Genomic DNA, 22245 nt, shown 5'->3' on the forward strand with positions numbered 1-22245 from the left:
CAGAGCTGGGAGGGGGCTTAGAACAGGGGATGTCAGGGCTGGGAGGGGCCTTAGAACAGGGGGTGTTGGGGCTGGGAGGGAGCTTAGAACAGGGGATGGCAGGGCTGGGAGGGAGCTTAGAACAGGGGATGTCAGAACTGGGAGGGAGCTTAGAACAGGGGATGTCAGAGCTGGGAGGGAACTTAGAACAGGGGATGGCAGGGCTGGGAGGGAGCTTAGAACAGGGGATGTCAGAACTGGGAGGGAGCTTAGAACAGGGGATGTCAGAGCTGGGAGGGAACTTAGAACAGGGGATGGCAGGGCTGGGAGGGAGCTTAGAACAGGGGATGGCAGGGCTGGGAGGGAGCTTAGAACAGGGGATGTCAGAACTGGGAGGGAGCTTACAACAGGGGATGTCAGAGCTGGGAGGGAACTTAGAACAGGGGATGTCAGAGCTGGGAGGGAACTTAGAACAGGGGATGGCAGGGCTGGGAGGGGGCTTAGAACAGGGGGTGTTGGGGCTGGGAGGGATATGTAACCTCAGCTTTCATTAAGGCAAAAAAGAGAAAACAGGAGCCGCCCCCCCCCCCCTCCTTGCAGCCAGATAATCCCGCTTCTCCCCAGGGGATGAATTTTCCCTGGATCATTTAAAGTCAGTCCCAAGGAAGGAATCTGATTCCCGGCCCTAGGACCTGCAGGCAAAGGCGGCTCGGGCGGCTCCCGGGCCCAGCTTGCTGCCTCCCAGAGAGCCGGATGCCGGCCTGGACTCTGTGGCCCGATGTTCCCCCTCTTCCCCCCACCCCCTTCCTGGTTTCCGGCCTTGGTCTCGAGAGACTTATTTTTCTCCCAGTGTGACCTCCCCGGACCCGGCCTCTCCAGCAGGTTTTCCCAATCAGAGTTAAAGGCCTTTCTCCATCATCGGCTCTTGGGGGGAGGGGAGGGGGCAGGAGGCCTTCCCAGGACTTTCCAAAATGCCCCCCCACCTGGTGAAGGCGAGGAGGCGAGGGTTCGGCCAGCTCCCAAAGGGAAGGAGGCCCGAGGCCTCTGGGAGTGGCTGAGAAGGCCTGCGTCCTGGGTTCTTGGCTGTCTGCTGGGGAGTTTGAAATGGGGAGCGCTTCCTGCCGTCTGGCCCCAGAGCTCTTTACTAGCCGGTGGATCACAGACTTGCTCCTGTAGTCCCAGCCCTGGTTCTAGGCCCCTCCCAGCCCTGACGTCCCCTGTTCTTCAGAGGCCCTCTGGGTTCTCCTCCTCCTGTCCTGTGCCAGGCCGGGCATGGGCAGGTTCTCCCTAAGCCTCCGTGTGTGGCTCCCTGCAGCGGGCTCTCCCAGTGGGGCGGCACCTCTCTCCTTGGCCCTCCCCGTGCCCCCCTGGCCCCTAGGTGGGGTTACCTGGCCAGATGATGGCTTCCAGCAGGGTGACCCGTCTGGCCAGGAGCTCCAGCTGAGCCTGCTGATGCTGTAGGAAGGTTTGTAAGCTAATGGCCTAATGGGAGATCGAGAAGAGCAGAGAGTGCGAATCCATCCTCGCTCTGGCCTCCACGGGGTGGGGAGAGGGCATGGGGAGGCCCTGGACTCTGGGACGTGCTGGAGGCTGGGCGGGCACCAGCAGCTGGCAGGGCTTCCACTCAAGCCTGTCTCTGCGGCCTTGGTGACATCGCCCCCATCTGAGCTCATCTGCCCCCTCGGAAAAGTGGGGCGGGAATTGCGCCCTGACCTGCCGTGAGCACCGTACCGCGCAGCTGCACCTGCCTGGACGGATGGCTTCTAGCACCGACCCTCATCCAGGCCCCGCAGCCTGACGGACAGGCTCCCTCCGGGAAACAGCAGCCTGTGTCTAAGGCTGCAGCAGATGCCGGGGGAAGATGGGTCCATGGCCCACGGGGGGCCCTCGGGGGGCCAGAAGGACACGGGGTCCATGACCCATGGGGCTCCCGGAAGGACACGGAGGCCTGTCTGGAGTGCCCTGAGGCAGGGGCTTGGAAAGGAGGAATCTGGTTTCTGACATGCCTCCAACCAGCCTCTTGATCACAAGGCCCGAGCCCCGGGGAGCAGACGGAAACCTGCCCTTGGAATCTGGAGGGCCTGCAGCCCCAGACGCTAACTCCCAGGCCCTGGAGGAGTGACTTCCTCCCCTGAGCTTTGTCTGAAATAGCAATGTCTGGAAAGCACTGGATGGATATTAGGGTTCTATAGCGATGAGAACTCTTATCATCCCCCGAGGACCAGCAAGATTTCCTACCATCTCCTAGTCCACTGGTTCCACACTCACAGTGTGGCTCTATCATATCTACAAAGCCCTTTACCACCAGAAACTGGCTCTGTCATCCGTAAAGACCTAAGGCTTCAGGATCTATCACCTGTACAATTCTAGAGCAGTCCACTCCACTTCTCTCCTCCACAAAGTCCGGTAGCACTTCCCAAACCTTGCAGTTTTAGGATCTGGTTCTCTCATAAAATTCTAGAGCAGTGGACTCCACTTTTGTCCTCCACAAAGTCCTGCAACTCTGGATCTGGCTCTATCACTTTACAATGCTAGAGTAGGGGGCTCCGCTTCTGTCACCCACAAAGCCCAGCAGCTCCAGGACCTGGCTCTATCACTCACAAGAACCCAGTTGTGGGCTCTGATTCCATCACCCACAGAGCTCCGGAGTTTGGACCTAGTTCCCTGTTGTCGTTGAGGTCCTTGGGTCCTTCAGTCCAACACATACAGGGCGGGGACAGAGACCCGTGCCATGATGGGGAGGTGCCCCACGTCCCCGGCTGCCACCTGGCCCAGTCACACACGTCCAGCTCTCCCGGCTGCCACCAATCACCTCCCCTCGTCCAGGGGCCCTCGGGCAGGCCCTGAGCCCTGCTGGGGACCTCCAGCCGCGTGCCTCAGAGGCCGGGAGCCGGACACCCCTTCTCCCTCGGCGTGCCCTGCGCTGAGCAGGCAGTTTGTCAGTCTGGCTGTCTCTACTCACCATAGAGCCCAATCATTGTTTCCAAGATTAAAACCCTTTCTGCTAAAATCTTCAAAGCCTCGCGTAGTTGGTGCAAACCCTCCCCCTGTGGAGGAAAGAGACAGATACAGCCGTGAAGGGGGTCCCCGGGCTGGGGGAGGGGTTGGTTCCATTCCAGGATGGGTCAGAAATGGGGGGAGGGGAAGAGACTGGCAAAGCCCGGCTGGCTCCCCCCCGTCCGAGGCCATGCACCCCCGGCAGGTTCCGTCAGCATTCTGCCACAGCCCGGGGACCGATGCACAGACAGGTGGACAGAGGACCCGGGCAGCACGTGGAAGGGGGCACGGGGGGACAAGCGGACCCTGTGGGCCCCCACACCACACACAGAGCTCTCGCTGGGGTGCTCTGGAGCCCATCCTGAGCTCTACCCCAGACGCACCGGTAGCGGGCAGTGCATTGGGCAAGGCTGGCAAGGGCTCCCTCAAAATAGCGGGAGGAGTTAACCTTGCCCTTCGTGGCCCGGGGAGGGGACGGGCAAAGGAGCAGCTCTAGCCCGGATCAGCAAAGGGAGGGCCTTCCCACACAGGACAGAACTCGAATCCAAGCCCTTCATTCTCCAGAGGAGGAAACAGGCCTCCTCTGGCTTCTGCCACAAGCACAGCTGAAGTTCTTCAGTGTGAATCGGCTTGTCTCACGTCACACAGAGAGCACCACGGGGTCAAAGATTCGAGGGGGAAGGGACCTCAGTTTCCTTATCTGTAAAATGGGGTAGAGGGCCCAGGAGCTCCCAGCTCTAAATGGTTGCATCTATGATTTTATAGGGGAGGGCAGAAGTGACTTCCTACAATCACACCATTGACAAGGGAGAGAACGGAGATTTAACCAGATCCTCTGACCAGAGAGCCAGAGCCCTTTCCATGATGTTGGGGGGAGGGGAGGCGGTGTAGTGGAGAAGCAAGCATTTATTAAGCGCCTACTGTGTGCCGGATACCACTCTAAGTGCTTCACAACAAGTATCTCATAACAACAGAAAGGGGTTGTCCACTCCATGAACCCTTTGAGTGGTCATAGGTGAGTCACTTCTCCTTCCCTGGGCCTCAGTTTACTTCTTTGTAAAAAAAAAAAGGGGGGGGACAAAATAGGGCTGATCTGTGAGACCCTTTCTGGTTGGAATCTAATAGTTCTAGAGCTTCGTGTAAGGCTGGTGTTGGCCACCAGAAGGTTGCCCAGGAGACCAGGAAAACCCGCACCCTTCAGGAGGCCTTTTGGGCAGATCTTTCTTAATGCACCAAGTGCCAGGTATATCTACAGGTCTTGGTTCCTTGGACCTCTGCTCTTGGGTCCTGACTGGTGCATCACTCCAAAGCATCAGTGCTGGTTCTCCTTATGAACCTAAATGTCCCACCTTGGCCCTAGCTCCCTCTTCTGAGGCTGATTTACTAGACCTGGAGTCAGGAGACCTGGTTGGGGTTCTGGGTCTACTTTACTTGGGTGACCTTCCCGAGCCTCAGTTTTTCCCCCTGTAAAATGGGTATAATAATCTTAAAAGTACCTTCTAGGGTCATTGTAGGGAGAATGATTTGGAAACTGAAAGCACCAGAGATGGGGATAGTTGTTCCTCCCACAAACCCCATGCACCCCTGTCATGCCTCCCCCTTCCATCAGTCCTCCAGCAGCAGGCTGGGCACAGGCAGGGGTACAAGGGGCATGCGGACAGGTAGACAGGTGGGGGCCAGGGTCCCTGGTACCTATCAGGCAAGTTGGGGAGGGGGTGATTGGGGAATGGGTGGGGAGTAATTGAGAAGGGGAGAGAGGGCCTCGGGTGAGAAATATAGTAGACAGGAGATCGGGGCTTGGTTCTGCAACTATCACTGAGCCACCGAGTGACTTGGGAACATGTTTCCCCTCTCCGGGCACTGAGAGGGGAACCTGTAAACTAGGGATAATCATTCCTCCCTGTCTCCTCTCAGAGCTGGCAAGAGGGTCAAAAGACATAATGGCGATGGAGGCCCTCTGGAAAGCGAAAACTCTTTAGGAGTGCTATTATTATGAGAGGCTTCCGTATCGCTCAATAACAACTATTCCCAACGTCAGTGTTATGAGACAATTATAACTATGATAACCGAGGCAGTGTGGGCTGCTGGAGAGAGCCGGCCTCAGGTCAGATCAGAAAGACATGGCTCCTCATTTATAAAATCAGCGGGGCTTGGTCTAGATGTCCTCTTAGGTCTCGATGACCTTTTAGGTCCCTTCTAGTTCTAAAACCATAATCGTATGGTTTTAATGGGAATTGTTATTCTTATATTAAGATATGATCAAAGAGAATAATGAGACTTAGAGGCAGCATGGAGTGTTGGCTAGAGCTCTCTAATTTTGGACACAGGGAGTCCTGGGTTCCAGGCTGACCTCTGTGCCATACTGGCCAACTAATTGAACCTCTTGGGGTCCCAAGTAACTCTGAAGACATAAGTTGCTGAATAGGTGCTAACTTGCAGCAGTGAAAGGAGTTTTCTATGCTGATGACATTGGTAACTTTGGTTCCCCCCTCCAAAAAAAAAATAATACTAATAATAATAAATAAAAGAGAAAGGCCATGGTGAATGAGTGCTGGTCCTAGGGCAGGCCTACCTGAGGATTAGAGGCATGGGAAATGCTGGGAGTATCATATATCATAGGGGAGGCCTGGAGGTGGGCAGTGGGCAAGGAATGGGAAGGGGGGCAACAGGAGATTTTGGGGTGGGAGAAAGGCAGCAGAGAGGCCTCTGTCAGCTCTGGGAGCCACAGGTGTCACAAGGGTGCAGAGAGCAAATTTCTGGAGTCACCCCCACTCCCAGGGAAGCCTAAGAGATAGCAGGGCCCTCCCAAAGGGGATGGAGGTATAGAGAGGGGGAATGGAGCAGATGGAGAGGGTGGCGTGCAGGGCTGGAGTTTGGGGAAGGAAGCCCGTTCCCACAGCTGTATCAATCCCTGATCCCCACCATCAGGAACAGAGCAAGGTGCCCCGGTATTGCCTGACTCCCTCTCTGGGAGTGGGGAGGCAGAGGAGGCCCCTTCCAGGGCAAGCCCCACTCCCCACTCCCATGCCAAACCATTTCCTGGAGGGTCTTCGGACTCCCTTTTCACCATGGATCAGTGTGCTGTGTTCGTGTGTATGTGTGTGTGTGTGTGTGTGTGTGTGTGTGTGTGTGTGTGTACTCACTAGTATGATTTGGGTCCTGCTTTGTAAGGATGCGGTTCCCGCAAAACAAGAAAAGGGAATTAATTGTAAGGGACCTTTAAATGGGCGGCCACAGCGCAACAGGAGATTGAATGGCCTAGAAGTATTCTCTGTGGATATAGGACTGCCCTGTGGGTGGGATCCTGGCCATATTGAGATAGCTTCGTAATGGGTGACGACTCTCTCGCTGGGTGGCTATGTGTGTGACCTCACAGGTCCTTTATAAGCCCACTGTAGACAGCAGTCGCTCTCTTTAACCTGGCTCCCTAGCCTGGGGTAGCTGAGCCAAGCTGATGGATAGCCAAGAAGTAAGGAGTTTGGTGGAGAACACGTGGGTTGTCAGACCAGGTGTTCACTAGGGAGCTGACAAGTCAGGGCATTATGTGAGTAGGTATAATAAAGGCTTTTAAGATTACACGTGGCTGTTCTTGAGCGTGCTACCGGTTATTAAACTATAGATTCAAGAGATTGTGGCCAGAGACCTTTGAAGGCCTCAGAGGAGGTGAGCCGAGTAGAGCTGACACTGCAAAGGTCAGTGGTCAAAGGTACTCTGTTGGGCATAGGGCAGACTGGTAATTGTAACTGTCAGGAAGGCAGATTACACTGCTTTTTGTCCTGAATGGACCAGTTTCTGGACCTGCCTCTGACTATGTAATTCTTCCAGCCTTCCCTTCCCTCTGACGGAGAGGGCACACGTTTGGGAGTCTGAGATCTTGAGTTCTAATCCCTCCTCTAATGTTTTATTATCTGGGTGACATAGGGCAAGTCGCTTCTCTCTGTACCTCAGTTTCCTCCTGAGGATTAAGGAGGTTCGATTTGATGGCCTCTGAGGACCCTTGCAGCTTTGGGTCCCATAACTCTTGGAAAGGGCAGAGATTTGCTCTGGAATGGTGGAGATGAGGGAGTGTCTCCCATCCTGCATCTCGTTCTGCCACTGACAGCCGGGGTGACCCTAGGAAGTCCTTTCCCTCTCTGGGCCCCAGCCTCCCTCTCTGTGAGAAGATGGGCTAGGTCTATCTGGTCTCCTGCTTCATCTGGCGGATGAGGAAACTGAAGCCAGAGGCCAGGGGGAGGGACTTGTCCAAGGTGACCCAGTCAGGGGAAAACCCAAGCATTAGATCGAGAGCCTCTGACTCCCAACCCAGCATTCTTTCCCATGCTATCTCCTAACGAATCAAGAACTCCCCATTCCAAGCTCAGTAATTCTCATTTGTGTCCCTTGTTCTTTATCCGTAGCACGCCCTTGTTACCGCCTGCTGGACTCAGAACTGTCCCCTGCTATTTCCCCTTCCTGCAGACCTCGACCTTCAGACTAACCTTCAGAATGCTTCATGCCATTCCTGTGCTCAAACATCTCTGTGGCTCCCTATTGCTGCTGAGCCCTATTTGCTATTCTTTTACTTGAGGCTCTTTTCAGGCTTGTCTCATGCCTTCCGTATATTCAGATGCAGACAAATCTTTGTCTCCAGGACAGACAATGCTTCTTCCCTGATTCTGATCCAACTCAGTCTCATCCAGTAATGCTTGTCTCTCTGCCGTTTCCTGCCCAAGAAGCTCCATCTCCAGACTCTGGGCATTTTCTTTAGCCGTGCCCTGAAATGCCCTCCCTCCTTATGTCTGCCTCCCAGCTTCCTTCAAGGCCCAGTTGATATTCCAGGCTCTCTAGGAAACCTTTCCAGAGCTCCCTGAATTCTAGAGCCTGCTCTCTGGTGATTATCTCCAACTTATCCTGCCTATGTCTGTATGTATAGAGTGTTGCGAGCTCCTTGAGGGAGGATTGGTTTTTGCCTTTCTTTGTATCTCTGGCCACTGGCACAGTGCCTGGCTCGTTACCTCTGTTCCCAGTATTGCTCTCCCTTCTCTGCCTGCTTCCCTATCTGTATAATGAGGGGGTGGGATGAGATGGCCTCTGAGGTCCTGACCCCATAATCCTTCCTGAGAAATCAAGTCGCTTCCTGGACCTCAGTTTCCCCCTCTGGACTTTGGGTCTCTTCCTGCTCTAGATGTTGAATCCTATCAAATGTTGGTCAGGCGATGGATGGACCAGGAGAACCCCTCTGAGGGACAGACCCATGCCCACCTCCATGACAATTGGACTTCTTCGTGGCATCTCTAATGAAATTGGCTCTGGAGATATTGATTTTCGTGTTTGTGTCTTGTTTCCTCATTCAGTGTAGGCCCGGACTGTGTCTTATCAAAAAGTCATTATCTCTTGGTACCCCTGCGACGGGCTACCACGTACATGCTGGGCCTGTGTTTGTTGACTGACTCATTAACTGCCTGACTGATGGAACAGTGTAGTCTGGCTTTGGGTCTGCTCAGGCTGAGAGGCCCGTTGCCCAGCTCTGTCCTCCATTTGGGTCTGAGGGATGTAGGGGGGAGTGGGGGAAGGGAGAGAGGCAGAGGCAGAGACAGAGAGTAATGGCCTGCCTGGTCAGCAGCTCCCCCTCTGGGTCCCAATCCTGCGGTCATCCCCTCCCCCATGACACAAACCCCGTTGGGACTGTTCTTTCCCTGACCCCAGGGCAGAAGGACTTAGAGTTGGGCCTGGTCTGCGGGACCCTTGGAGCCTCTGAATGGAGCAGCCTCCCGCAGCACCCTCCCCTTCTTCCCCATTCCTGCACACAAGCTAGGACCATGGGGCAGTGGGAGCTCGGAGGCTGGGGGTGGGGGTGGGATGGACAGGGACTGTCTACTCTGTGAGTCCATAGGGAGAGTGGTTGGGGAAGAGGTGCCCATGAGCCCCGCTAGCCAAGTTTGGGGTCTGATCTTACCCAGTGGCCCTTCTCTCCGGGGTCACCTTTGGGGCCTGGTTCACCCTGAAACAAGAGGGAGACAGACAGACAGAAAATGAACTCCATGAGGTCCAAGAAAAGGGGCCTTCTCAAGCTGGGGCATCCATGACCCTTTCCCAAGGGATCAGAGGAACGAGGGAGGGACGGGAATGGCGGGGGACAGGGCTGGACTGCCCAGGGAGCCCCTGGGTGGCAGCTACTCATCCCATGGGTTGTGGGGAGAAAAGTCTGGGACGGATTCTCTGGGAAGGAAGATCGGGAAATGAAGGGAAGTTGGGCAAGAAGTGATGGAGGGAATCAGCTTCACTTACCCGTTCTCCTGCTAGGCCTCTGGGGCCTGGCTCCCCCTGGGAACCCTGTTCAAAAGGAGGAGATGGGATAGTTAGGCATGGAAGGCCAGGGGGTTGGGGCTCTCCCTGGGCTGGGGGGGAGGCCCTGCCCCATTCAGGCCCATTCTCCCAGGTACCCAACAGGCAGCTTGCTTGTGCCCCCTCTATGTTTTCTGTTTTCTAGATCTGGCTGTGCTGGCTCTGCTGGAGGAGTCGGGAGCCTCAGGGAGGGGTCTTGAGGAAGGCTCATGCGCCCCTGGAGGCACCCCGGCCAATTCAGAAGCAGCTCTGAGCAGCAGAAAGTCTGGGGTGAAGAAGGACCTGGGTCCAAATTCCAGCACTGCCACTTACTCGTGACCTTAGACCGCTGTTTCCCACTTTGTAAAATGAGGGGGGTGGGCTGGATGACCTCAAAGACATTTGAAGTCTGCCCAGGGAAGGGGACAATGGTATTCTGTTAGCTGCTATTATTAGGGATTAATTATTATTGATTACATAATTGTAATTAATTATTATTATTATTTCTATCATCATCATCTTCCTAGACCTTTGCCATCCATTAACCTTTATGGACACTGCTGAAACTGTCCTCCTCAGTTTTTGACTGCTATATGTGGAGTTTCCAGGGCTCCCTCTTCTCCCCCAGGCCCATAGTCCTCTGGGCCTGTGCAGTGCCAGATACCCGCCCAGAGTGGGTCCAGGTACTCACTCGCTCACCCTTCTCCCCCGGGAGGCCGTTGTTTCCATCCGCTCCAGCTGGGCCCGGTGAACCCTGAACAGTGAGAGGAGGCGTTAGCAGCCGGCGGTCTCCCGGCTCTCTAGGGCCGGACGGCTCCCCACCTTCCCCAGGGATGGCTGCCCCGGAGGCCCAGCTCGGGCGTGGTACCGGACAAGGGGCTGTGATAGGTCAGAATGAGCACTCGCTGCCCAAGTGAGGGATCTTAGGCAGGGGAATGCTTATTATGGTCCAACTCAATAAACATGAAGTGACCTGGTCTGTGTCAGGCACATGTAAAGTAATATCCCTTCCCTTTGCAATGGGAAGGGGCACAACGTAAGCCGATAAATATATACTCACCTTGTGGCCAGGTGTGCCTGGGCTGCCCACTGGGCCTGGCGGGCCTGGGGGACCTGGAGAGAGAGGGGACCCCCCCAACTGTGTCAGACATGCTCCCATTTCTGGACTAGACCAAGTCTGTGAGAGGGGTGACCATACCCTCCCCAGAGTTCCTCCTTCTATCTTCATGGCCCCCTTTTCTGCCCCCTTCCCCATCCCACCCTCACGAGGTCAGCCTCGCCCTGCTCAAGGTCCCAACTTACCCATGGGGCCCACGGGGCCTGGTGGGCCAACAGGCCCCTGGATCCCAAGGCCCCCAGTTTCAGTGAAGGTGTTGGAGAGCAGTGGATCTCCTGGAGGGAGAGAGGAGGTGAGGGACGCCAGGGTCACTGACATCCTGGCTTCCGTCAGGAGGCTTTAAAGGAAGTGGATGGTGATAGTGGGGCAGCATGGATCAGGGACTTCAAGGTCCGTTCTGAAGCCTCCCCTCCTGGTATTCCAGCCTCTCTCTCTCTCCTCTCCTTCAGAGTGCAAGTTCTTGGAGGGCAGGACATGTGCTCGGGACATGTGGGGACGGGACGGCCAGCTCAGGAGGGATCAATGGCGCAACATGGCAGCCAAAAAGTCGATTGCATTAACAGTCTGAGCCTGGGGAGTGGAGGTGTGCCCTGGGCAGCGCCCACATGAACTATTGGGATCGACTCTCAGGACATGATTTTTAGCCAGAGGAGGAGAGAGAGGTGGGAGTTGGGGCAGAAAGGAGGGCTTGCCTGCTTAATTTATGCTAGAGTAGAGAAGACCAGGAGGGAGATCAGTTCTGTTTGCTGGATGTGAAGGATTGTGGGGCAGACGCCAGAGTCTCCGCCTTGGGATCCCTTTCTCTCACAAATTCTGAGGGCACTTCAGATGCCATCCCGCCCAAGTCAGAACAGAATCCTTTCTACAATGGCCATTCTTCCAGCCACTCCTCGGTAAGAATAGATCTCATCAGATTAAGCTGGAGAAGTCTTGGGAAGCCATTGGATGAAGTGAAATGATAACAGAGAGAGAGGATTTTGTTGTGCCTTCTGGGTCCTAAATAAGACCTTCTTGTTATCTAGAATGGGGGAGGAGTAAGTCCTCACCCTTCTGAGGAAATAAGACTGAACTGTGGGAGACTATGGAGATCTTGAGGAAGGTCCCAATAAAAGGTTGGCTCTTTCCCCAACTGCGTTTCCTGGTGCTTGCCTGTCTACTGCCACCATTACGTAATCCTTGTTATTTTGTGAATATTTTGTTAATATATACTATTATTATAGTAATACATAATAACCCAAACTCTAATGTTTACGGTAAATTGTTTTGTCTCAACCACAAAGAAGCCGGTGGTTTGCTAGTTGTTACTCGGTCGTTTTGGTCACGTCTGACTCTTCGTGCCCCTGTTTGGGGGTTTCCTGGCAGAGATATTGGAATGGTTTGCCATTTCCTTCTCCAGCTCATTTTAATGAGGTTTAGATAAGGAGTACCCAAATGAAATTAGGATTAATTGAGGTCTAGTGGCAGGTTCGGGGTACAGGGAGTCCAATAGAGCTCCCTTGCAACCCTTTGGATTCGGCACAAAGATACGGAGTTAAATGAGGTCTAGTGGCGGGGCAAGAGTCCCCTGTAAAGGAATTTACAGACCCGAAAACCTAGATTGATAAAAGAGGTTTATTTGGGGATTTGGAAGCAAGGTTAAAGTCTAGTAGTTAAAGGTGAAGGTAGAGGTAAGAGGGCACCGGAACCAGTGTTCCAGTGGGCACAGAGTCTTTGGTACCAGGCATGGTGCTGGCATCAATTTTACAGAAGAAGAAACTGAGGCAAGTAAGTGACTTTAAGTTCATTTAAATTTAAAGAGATTTAAGTTTAGGGTCTTTAGGCTAGGAAATGCCTGAGTCCTGCTGACTCTAATCCTAGCACTCTAGATATAGATATAAGAGTAAAGTTAGACCGAAAGCCCAATCTCTTCCTAGATCCACTAGATTCAACTCTCTAAAGATAAAGAAGGAGTCATGTGGACCTTATGATGTGGGTTGTGGTCCCTTTAAGAAACTAGTCCTTTCAGATTGATTTATTCCTTTCTGATTCCCAGCCCCTCCTAGCTGAAGCATTATCAATTCAGGAAGCTGGGGCCTTTGATTCCCAAATCCCCGTCAAAAGCATCCCTTTGAATTCTAATAGAAGATCCAGGCTGTTCCAGCCCCCACCCAGATCTGACCCAACTTGGGCTGTCCCAGCCCCCAATCTAATGATCTGCTTGGGTTTCCCAACCTCCAACCAGCAAATTCTAGCCCTTGGTGAAACCGAGGGAGGAGCTAACTTGGGATTTCACCCACAGCCCCTTTGGCTAAACCTCTCATTATAAAAGAGCCAAGCTAGAGCCCTCTCTTTGCAGAGGTTCCAAACATGGCAGCCTTACGCCTGGCACGCCAAGGATCTCTGTCCACTGGAACCCGGTTCCGGTGCCCTCTCATCTCTACCTTCTCTTTTTACTAACTAGACTTTCACTTTACTTCCAAACCCCATAATAAACCTCTTTTATCAACCTAGGCTTTCAGGCCTGTAAATTCTTTTACAGGGGACTCTTGCACCAGCACTAGACCTCATTTAACTCCGTATCCTTGCACTGAATCCAAAGGGGATGCAGGGGAGCTCTATTTGACTCCCTGTACCCCGAACCTCCCACTGAGACCTCAATTAAACCCTAATTTCATTTAGGTACCCCAATTCTAAACCTCATCCCTTAGAGGTCCCTAAGGCAGCCAATCATTATAACTAGATAGCACAAAGTTTCTTCTTCTCCATCCCCACTCCCAGCCTCAGTTTCTCTCTTTTAGGCCAAATAAACGTATTTTCTTCAAATGCTCCTCATACGACCTGGCCCTTTCCCAGCCTGGCTGCCTTCCTTTGGACACAGCTTATTGATGTTCTTTGGATATTGTGCTGTCCAGGATTAGACCCAATACTCCACATAGGGTACGCCTAGGCCGGAGAAAGGCGGAGACTACCACCCTCCTGTTCCTGAAAGCTCTGGCCTCCTAATGTAGTTACACGTCCATCCGCCTTTTTGGCTGCTCTGTTTTCCTGTGCTCATACTGGGCCTCTGGTTCACTGGCATCCTCAGGTTTTCAGAAAGCCACCACATAGCATGTCTCCCCTACTTTTTGTTCTTTGCAAAGTTGATTTTTTGAATCCAAGCATAAGACTTTACATTTCTTTAAATTTCATATTCCCCTCTGCTCCATGTTCTAACCTGTTAATATCATTTTGAATCTTAACTGTGCTCTGTCTATACTTTCAGGGGGCCTGAAAATTTCCTAAGCTTGTCATCTATCCGACTCATGGACAGAAATGCCAAAAAGCACCGAACCAAGCGCAAGGCACTCAACTAGAGTCTCCTTCCAAAGGGTCACACAGCTAATAAATGTCTGAAGCAGAATTTGAACTCAAGATGCCTTATCACAACGTGTTTCTTTCTTTTATTTTTTCTCAATATTTCATTTTCCCAAGTAAAGATAATTTTCAGCATTCATTTTTGTAAGATTTTACATTCCTAATTTTTTCCTCCTTTACCTCCCCCTCCCCTACATCTATGGCCATAGTTATTGCAGACCTCATTATCCCATTTTACTGATGAGCAAAATGAGAATTGGGGAATTGAAGTGACTTGCCGGATATGTACCTAAGAAGACTCTGAGGTAGTTCTGGAATCTGGGCCTTCCTGACTCCACGCACTCTGCCACTAAAGGCAGCCGGCCCTCCCCCCATGTTATCACAGTGCCTGAAATCCCACCATGAGAGAGTCATTCCTTGGGAATTTCATGCTAAAATGCAAATATCTTTTTAGGATATATATAACGGGGACAGTGACAGAGACAGGAGGCAGAGATTTATATCTACGACATCATTTAACTCAAGTCTCCTCATTTTACAGAGGAAGAAACTGAGGGCCAGCGAAGGGAAGCAGCTGATCCGACGTCCTTTAGCTAAGAGCGGCAGAGCCAGTGTTCAAAGCTCCATCCAAATCCAGAGCTCTCTAGCGGTCAGCCTTGTCCCTTTAGCTTCACATGTGGGGGACAAGGGATTGGGGATCATTCGCTGCAGGACCAGGTTTGGACACCAGGGGGCGGAGCTTTCCCACTCAATTCAAGGCACTAATTTTTTTTTGTTTTTTTGGAGAGTGTGTGTTTGTATTATGTGTGCCTCAGTTTCCCCTTCTGTAAGGGGGTGGGACCAGATGCCTCCGTGATCCTGTCCTTTTGAAAGCCAGACCCAGGCCAGCCTTTGACTGCTCTGGAAAGGAGATAAAAGTTTGTCCGGGTTTCCTCTGTGTGATCTTGGCCAAATAACTTCCCTTTTCTGAGCTTAATTAGCTGAGGCCCCCGCAAAGGCCGCCCCGGATCTGAAATCCTCCCATGTCCATGACCTCAGCCCTGCTGCCCGGGAGCCAAAGTAAAGGCGGACTTTGTTTTCTGTTTTTAGGCCCTTTGTAGCTCCTACGTTCTAGGTTCCCTATGTTCTGGCGAGGATGTTCTAGGTTCTCTCGTTCTCCAGTTGCTTCTGCTTCGGACCCCGGAGGAGTGCCTGAGAACATAGAGCAGCCCGCGTCACCGGGATTCTGGGGCCGTCCTGGCAGGGAGCTGGAGGAGATGGCGCCCGTAGTAGCCTCTGAGCTTTCTCTATCTGCTCTCAGGGTCCGGGCTCCGAAGCCACGTCGGGCCAGGACGGGGAGTCTGGGAGATGGGGTTTGTCCTTGGCTTCCAGCTCCCACCTCAATTCTAGATGTGTCCAGAAAGGGGTTTTCTACCCCCACCTTTCTTTCCACTTGTCTCTGGGGGCTCCACGTCCCCTCTCCCACTTGGGAAACTCACCCTGCTCAGAGGCCTGGGCTGTGGAGGGTCCAGTTGGCGCTGGGGGTCCAGGAGGCCCTGGGGGGCCCCTCTCTCCCTTAGCTCCGTCGCGACCTGGGCTGCCGGGGGGTCCTTGGGGTCCTGGAAAATGATGAGAGAAAAAGGGAGTGATTAATCGACACTGCGTAGAAGCCTGTGCTGGGCACCTGGGGGGTGGAGAGAGGAGGAAAACGGACGCCATCGTTTCTGAACTCTTATAGTCTGCCTGAGCAGAAGGGACTGTTCCGTTCAATAAATGTTTATTGAGTTCCTTAAAATAATCTGGCCTTAAGGAACTTACTCCTATGGGGGGGTGAGGGGAGGGGGGTTTACAGTACGTACACAAAGCAGTAAATACGGTCTTATGCGAATGCTAACCCTGGACCGGGGTGGCAGACAGGCTGGACGAAAGCTGGGGCAGCTGGGAAGCGGGGGAGGCAAGGACGGCTTCCCGGGAGAGTGGGACAAGTCGGACAAAAGCCCGGAGGTGGGAGGTCAAGTCTGGAACAGCTAGGAGCCTGGGTTTGTGCGATGACTCAGAAAGATGATCAATTTTGGAGGGTTTTGTTTTGGCACAACATGTCCGGGGGCATCCAGGTGCAGTGGCCAGTTTGGACAACGGATAAATCCAGGGATGTTTCTCAAGAACTCCCCACAGAGTTCTTTGAATAACGAGCTTTCCCTCGTTAGGTGCCCACTAATTAGTGCTTTACACATAATGAGCCCTCAGTGAGATGCTTTTTCACTCATTCGGGCATTCTCACTTATGAGAGAAGCTGGCATATTCAGTAAGCGCTCAAGAACACTTTTGGATTGACTACTGTGGGCAAAACCAGTGGGATGATGGGGAGCAGGGCTGGGGTCAGAAGATGGGTTCAGGTCTTGCCAGCTCGTGGCTCTGGGAAAGCCTTAGGCAGCTCTTTAAGCCCAAAGTTCGAGGTCACTTACAGATTGGGATCTGCTTTGGGAGAAGGGACCTCTCACATCCTGGAAGCTTAGGTTATGCTGAAGTAGTCTATAGGTGAGGCACAGTGCTAGGCCCTGGAGGTGGGCAGGAGGGACAACCAGGACTCAGTGGTGCCATCCCAGCTCCCAAGGCTGCCACCTTGAGTCCAGCCCCATCATCCAGGTGGAGGCCCTTGTACCTGGCGGGTACTAACTCACCTGGTGGCCCCGCTGGGCCCTTCAGCCCAGGCACTCCGGATGGACCCCGGCTTCCGGTGTCTCCTTTGGGGCCAGAAGGCCCTGGTGGCCCGGGAACACCTCCTCGGCCTATGAAGGAGGGAAATGTCTGTCAGGACCCAGCTAGGGGGCGTAGGGTACAAGCCAGAAGCGTTTGGGGGTGAGGGGTGTGTCTATGGTTTCCTGGCCCCTATAGTCTCCCCTAGGATCCCACTGAAGGTCACCCCTCTCCCCAGTGTTAAAAAGGCAATGATACCTACCATCCCGGGTGAGCACGGTTCCCCTCCGTCGCTCTCCAGCTCCAGGAGGCCCTGGCATGTGGAGGGAATGGAGGTCATGGCCCACATTGCTCTTACTGGGCCCCGGGAAGGGGGGCCTGGAAAGTATCTTCAGCGCCGCCCCCCTCTGAATCATTAGTCCCTCTTCCCTCTGGCCACCCCTAGGGAGGAAGCCTGGACTGACCTATTCTGGGTAACTTCCTCCTCAGCCCAGCCTCAGAGCAAAACCCAGCCCTTCCCCTCCGGATCTCCGGGCTGGCACCTGCCACTCTCCTTTATACCCGCGAGTCACTGCGAGGGAGACATTTTTCAGAGGGAAAGCCCTCCCAATGAGTCTGCCTCTGATCATACTCTTATCTTGGGCCCACTGAGTCTACAGTGAATTCCGGCCCCTCTGCCTTTACTCACCTCTGGCTTCTTCGTCTCCGGGGCTCCCCTGTGCAGCTGGCAACCCCCACAGCAGGGCCGGCTCCCCGCCACCCCCTTTGGCCTCCCGTGGAGCGCCAAGGGGCAGGGATGCCGACTGCTCAGTTACTGCCAGCACTGACACCTGGGAGGCAAGGAGTGAGACGGTCAGGAGGTGGGCAGGAGGAGGACCAGGTCTCAGAGTGGGGAAGGGTGCGCTGTTCTGGGTGGGGGAGGATGGGGCTTAGAAGCCTGGAGAATGTGGGGGGAACTTTATGTTCTATAACTAACTCAGAATCCTCTAATTCTAGAGCCAGAAGGGGACCTGCTAGGTCACTTGGAACAGCTGGGATACGAGCAAGAATTCCCTCCACCATATTCTAAACACATGGTCATCTGTTGGATGAGCTCTGCTGAGAGTTAGTCTGTCGCTCCCACTTTGGTATGATGCTCGTTGTTGGGAAGTTCTTCCTTACATGGAGCCCACATCGTCTGTCCCTGGACAGCCTCCTGCTTCCACCTTCTGGGCGGGGACCAGACGAGACTTTTTCCGTGCTTGGAAATGATATACTTGGGCTCTCTCTTTTCCAGCTCGACTCCTTCCTCTGGTCCCCATTTGATTTGAACTTTCCCACTCTGGTTTCCCTTCTCTGGATACTTTCTAGTTCATCAAGGTCCTTTCCAGTATGTGGCCCTCAGACTGACCACTGTCTAGATGTGGTCTGACCGGGGCGAGGTACGGTGAGACCGGCGCCTCCCTAGTCCCCGGCTTGTCACCGCAGCCCAGGCCGCTTTTTTGGCTATCTGACATATCAACTCCTAACAGGCTTGTGGTTCCTTAAGACCCCCAAATCTTTTTCAGACGAACCCCTGGCTAGCCATTTTTTCACTTATAATGTTCATTTCTTGAACTCACACTTATATTTATCTCAGTTAAGTTGGTTCCCACTAAATTCAGCTTGCTTTTCCAGAATGTGGAAATTTTTTTTTTTTTTGCATCCTGACCAAGTACATGATATTTTAAAAAATATTTTTACAACAATTTTTAATATTTTCAAGAAGTTTTGAGTTCCAAATTTGATCTGTCTCCCTCTCCCCTCCTCCTTCCCTGAGACAGTAGGTGATCTGTTATATTACACATGTGCACTCATGTAAAACTCAGGGCATTATATTAATGCTTTTTAACCCCATCATTTATAAAAATGTTAAATAGCATAAAGCACAGAACCCCGAGTACTAGGCCAGACACTTGTCCAACTGACATGTATTCATTGACGGCCGGTCTCTGAATCCAGCCATTCAGCCAATTCTAAATCCGTCCAATTGTACTTTTGTCTGGTCACATCGCTCCTTCTTTTGCCCAAGAATAGCCGAGTCAATGAACATTTAGCAAGTGCTTGCTTTGTACCAGGCACAGTGCTGAGGGAGAGGGCTCAGAACAGCCGGAACATTGAGCCAAGAGAGGAGGAAAGGTGAGGCAGGACTGGGAGAGGCCTCAGGCTGTCCTAATTTCCAAAAAGGGAAGGGAACCTATGGATCTAGGTAAATGAACTTGGCTTCCATTCCTGGCAAAATCCTAGAGCAAGTTGTTGAGAGGACAGTGGTGAATGTCTAGATATGGAAGCCATGATCACAAAGAGCCAATGTGAGCTCCTCCAGAACGGCTCGTTTCAGACAATCCTCTTCTATTTATATAATGTTTCTGAACTAGACAATCATTTTCCTTCCCCATCTCTCCTCCCTTTCTCCCTCCCCTCTCCTTCCCTTGTTCCCTCCTTCTTTCCTTTTTCTATCCCTCCCTTCTTCCCTCTTTTCTTTCCTCCCTCCCTTCCTTCCTTCCTACCTTCTTTCTTTTCTTCCTTCCCTCCCCTCTTTCCCTCCCTCCCTCCTTTCTTCCCTCCCTTTCTCTCCTTTTCTTTCTTTTTTCATTCTGTCTTTCTCTCTTCTTCCTTTCTAAGTAGGTCTCCCTATCTTGCCCAGACTAGAAGTACAGGAGGTGTCCATGAGACCCAACCTCTCACTGATGAGCATGGGAGCTTTGACCTGTTCCTTTTTTAGCCTGAATCACCGGTCCTTAAGCGGCACGGAAGCTCCCTGCTGAGTGCAGACACCTGATTACCGGAGCTTGGGAGTTACTCCAGCTCAGATTTCTGACAGCTGGGCCTGGAGGCAGGTGATCACCACCACTCCTCGCACTTCCTGATCTCTAAGGTCTCCTTGATAGGGACTCAATCTTCATATTTCCCAGTTCTTTGTCTTGGAAGCTAATTCCCCTTGACCAGAGGAGCCGGGTTCAAGTGCTGCTGCAATTTGTTAGAGATTAAAGGCATATATGCCGCCTGTCTTTATTTCCTCACATATTTGGGTTATTCAGTCTCTATTTTTGCTCTGTTCTTGCCAGGGCAAAGGTCGTTCTCCTTGGCAAAGCAAATGTCAGCCCTACCCAGGGGAGGACAAGGGGAGGGCAACAGACTGGAGCACTGGTTCTCCAAATGTGATCTGGGGACCCTTAGGTTCCCAGATCCTTTCAGAGAGAGGTCTGCGGGCTCAAACCAATTTTATAAGATATTTTAATTTTGAAAATGGCCAATATTGATAGAGCCCATGTGAACAGTAGACTTTTGGAGGATTCCCAATAAGTTTTAATTCAATTCCAAGAGTTGATGAGGGAATATCCCCCAGGTCGGCCTGCCACTGGGCTAATAAAGAAGGCACGGGCGAGTCAAACATTGATCTCTTGTGCTTCACACTTTTAGTAAAGCCATCAATAAGTTGGAGCAATCAGAACATTATCGATTAAAAGTGGAGGAAGCCGCAGGGGGCATCTCATTCAACCCCTTCATTTTATAGCTAGTGAAAATGAGACACCGAGAAGTTATCAGATCAACTTCCCTCATTTAAGAGATGGGGAAACTGAGGCCCAGGGAGGAGAAATGAGTCGGAAGCAACACGAGTAGTAAACGGCAGGACTGCCATGAAAAAGGCCACTGGATCTTGGGCATGTGCTGCAAAAGTAAAGTTACTAGAGTCTGGCATTCAATCTAGCTGTCTCCCCCCCTTTCTTCCCTTTCCTCACCCCATAATTCGCTTGGTCCTCCACTAGCCAAGACTCTTGGCTCCCCTTCACTCAGAAATAAACCATCTCCATCTCCTCCTCAGCTACTAGTTGGCCCAGTGGACAGAGAGTGCCAGGTCTGGGGTCAGGAGGATCGGAGTTCCAATCCTGCCTTAGACATATCATTTCTGAAGAGGACCAATGACATCACAGGACTACTTCTTGACCTGCCTGTGAATTGGATTTAAGTTGAGCAGAGCTGCACACAGTCATCAGCCCCATTCTCTCTTCCAGGTCATTGAGATTCGGCTGGGGCGCCCCTGAGTGGGCTGAGGGGAGGTATGGGATGTGGGAAATGAGGAAAGGTAATGAGCTCCCTGTCACTGATGGTACTCAAGTGGCAGTAGGGGACAGCTGGGAGACTGATGGTTGTGGCGTGGGGGGTGTAGAGCAGCTCTTGGCTCACTGACCTTGTCCTCCAGCACCTTCAGCCGCTCTGCCAGCTCAGCCATCTTGCTGCAGTTTAAACAACCTGAGGAAGACAAGTGACACGGGCTGAGCTTTCGTTCGGGCTCTACCTTTTCTCTCTTCTTGGGGTGACGGGAATCTCCCATCTTTTCTCTCCTTGGCTCCCTGGGCCATTCACCCCATTCTACTGAGGAGAAAGTTGAGGCTTAGAGAGGGCTGCATGCAGGGAGGCTGTGGCAGAGCCAGGCCTGGCCTGGGGCCTCCTGACGCCCTCCCTGACCAGCGCTCTTTCCCCTACATCTTCCACCTCCGCTACTTCCTGTGGCTGGCCGGCTGCCCTCGCTTCCCTGACCAAGCCTGGCTCTGCTACCGCCTCCCTGTGTTATCCTAGGCCTGCGTCCTGGCCAGTGACCCCAGGACCCTCCTGCCTGAGGGGGGCTCCCCGGGGGATCTCTGGGCAGGATCTGGGGCTGGAAGAAGGGCTCCAAGCACAGAAGGGGCCCTCCCTCTCCCCCAGGCCACAGCGGGGGGCTGGGCCTGAGGAGCCTTGGATTTCCCAGGGGTAACTGGGGCTAATCGCACCTTCATCACCCAGAAGGCCTCCTGCTGCTGCAGCTGCTCTGTCTCCATCACCACCTTCCATAGCCTACCTAGGCATGAATGGTCCGGCTTTCTCCAGCTGCTCCCTCCTCCCCAGAGACCTCGAGGGAACCGCCCCACTCCCTCCTCCCCAGGAGGGCTCCCACACGGCGGGCTCTGGGAGCATCCGGGACTCACCTGAAGATACCGTGGGCTGAAGGGCCATTCGGCGCAAGGAGGGGCCGTGCCATGTGGGCTCCAGGGAACTGATGCCATCTGCAATGGGCAAAGCGTTTTCCTAGCGGCAGACCCCGTGCCCCCTACCCAGCATCCCCCAGGACCGATTGTTTCCTCTTCTTCAGACACTCAGGAGAGGGTTGGCCCATTTAACTGTGGGGAGGCTGAGTCCCACAGAGGGACCCGGGGGCCCGCATCTCACAGTGCATTTTTGGCTGGGCCAGTGACCCTCTCCACGGTTCTACTTGTCCCCAAGGTCCCTCATGGAGGGTCACGACGTGTGGAAATAAAATCACAGAGGCTCGGCCCTAGAAAGGATCCTGGCTATGAGGTGGGTAGAAAGTGCTGGGCCTGGAGTCAGGGAGCTCTGAGTGCCTCAGCCGCTGGCTGTGTGATCCTGGGCAAGTCACTTCCTCTCTGCCTGCCTCCGTTTCCTTATCTGTAAAATGGGGGTAATCATAGCACTTACCTCCCAGGGCAGTTGGGAGAATCAGATGAGACTTTTGGAGAGCACAGGGCCTGGCATTTAGTAGGTACTATATATCCACCCTCCTCCTCCTCCTCCTCATCATCATCTCAGCTGCCTTGCAACCCACCCCAGAACCAGGCAAGACCGCCCCTCTCTTACCTCCCTGACATAGGGCCACAAAGACTTCTTGAAGACCCTTAGTGATGGGGAACTCTCAAGGTAGCCCTCCCCTTTGGGGTGAATCTTGGAAGACTACCTGGAAGAGGTGGGCTTGGGACCAGGTTTCAAAAGGAGAGACAGATGTCTCAGAAGGGAGCCCCAGTCCTAATTTCCCCAATCTGGATTTA

At 53.1% G+C, this 22245-nt stretch overlaps 1 protein-coding gene across 4 annotated transcripts in view; it reads right to left on the bottom strand.

The window, feature by feature from the left end:
- Positions 1–22245, bottom strand: part of EMID1 (EMI domain containing 1) — a 57804-nt gene that overhangs the window by 3102 nt on the left and 32457 nt on the right. The window contains exons 4-16 of one of the 4 annotated variants that reach the window (XR_012486956.1): positions 21391–21468; positions 20616–20677; positions 17094–17235; positions 16668–16718; positions 16390–16497; positions 15208–15327; positions 10582–10671; positions 10340–10392; positions 9971–10033; positions 9244–9288; positions 8912–8956; positions 2942–3026; positions 1368–1461 (exon numbers count right to left, since the gene is read on the bottom strand). Coding sequence is in view for 3 of the 4 variants with exons in the window: in XM_074294749.1 (XP_074150850.1) it covers positions 1368–1461; positions 8912–8956; positions 9244–9288; positions 9971–10033; positions 10340–10392; positions 10582–10671; positions 15208–15327; positions 16390–16497; positions 16668–16718; positions 17094–17235; positions 20616–20677; positions 21391–21468 (951 nt within the window). In the remaining variant the exon portion in view is untranslated. The remainder of the gene's footprint in view (positions 1–1367; positions 1462–2941; positions 3027–8911; positions 8957–9243; positions 9289–9970; positions 10034–10339; positions 10393–10581; positions 10672–15207; positions 15328–16389; positions 16498–16667; positions 16719–17093; positions 17236–20615; positions 20678–21390; positions 21469–22245) is intronic. The other 3 variants (XM_074294759.1, XM_074294749.1, XM_074294741.1) reach the window with 3 other exon arrangements.

This window comes from Sminthopsis crassicaudata, chromosome 1 (genome assembly GCF_048593235.1).
Source record: "Sminthopsis crassicaudata isolate SCR6 chromosome 1, ASM4859323v1, whole genome shotgun sequence".
Taxonomy (NCBI): Eukaryota; Metazoa; Chordata; class Mammalia; order Dasyuromorphia; family Dasyuridae; genus Sminthopsis; species Sminthopsis crassicaudata.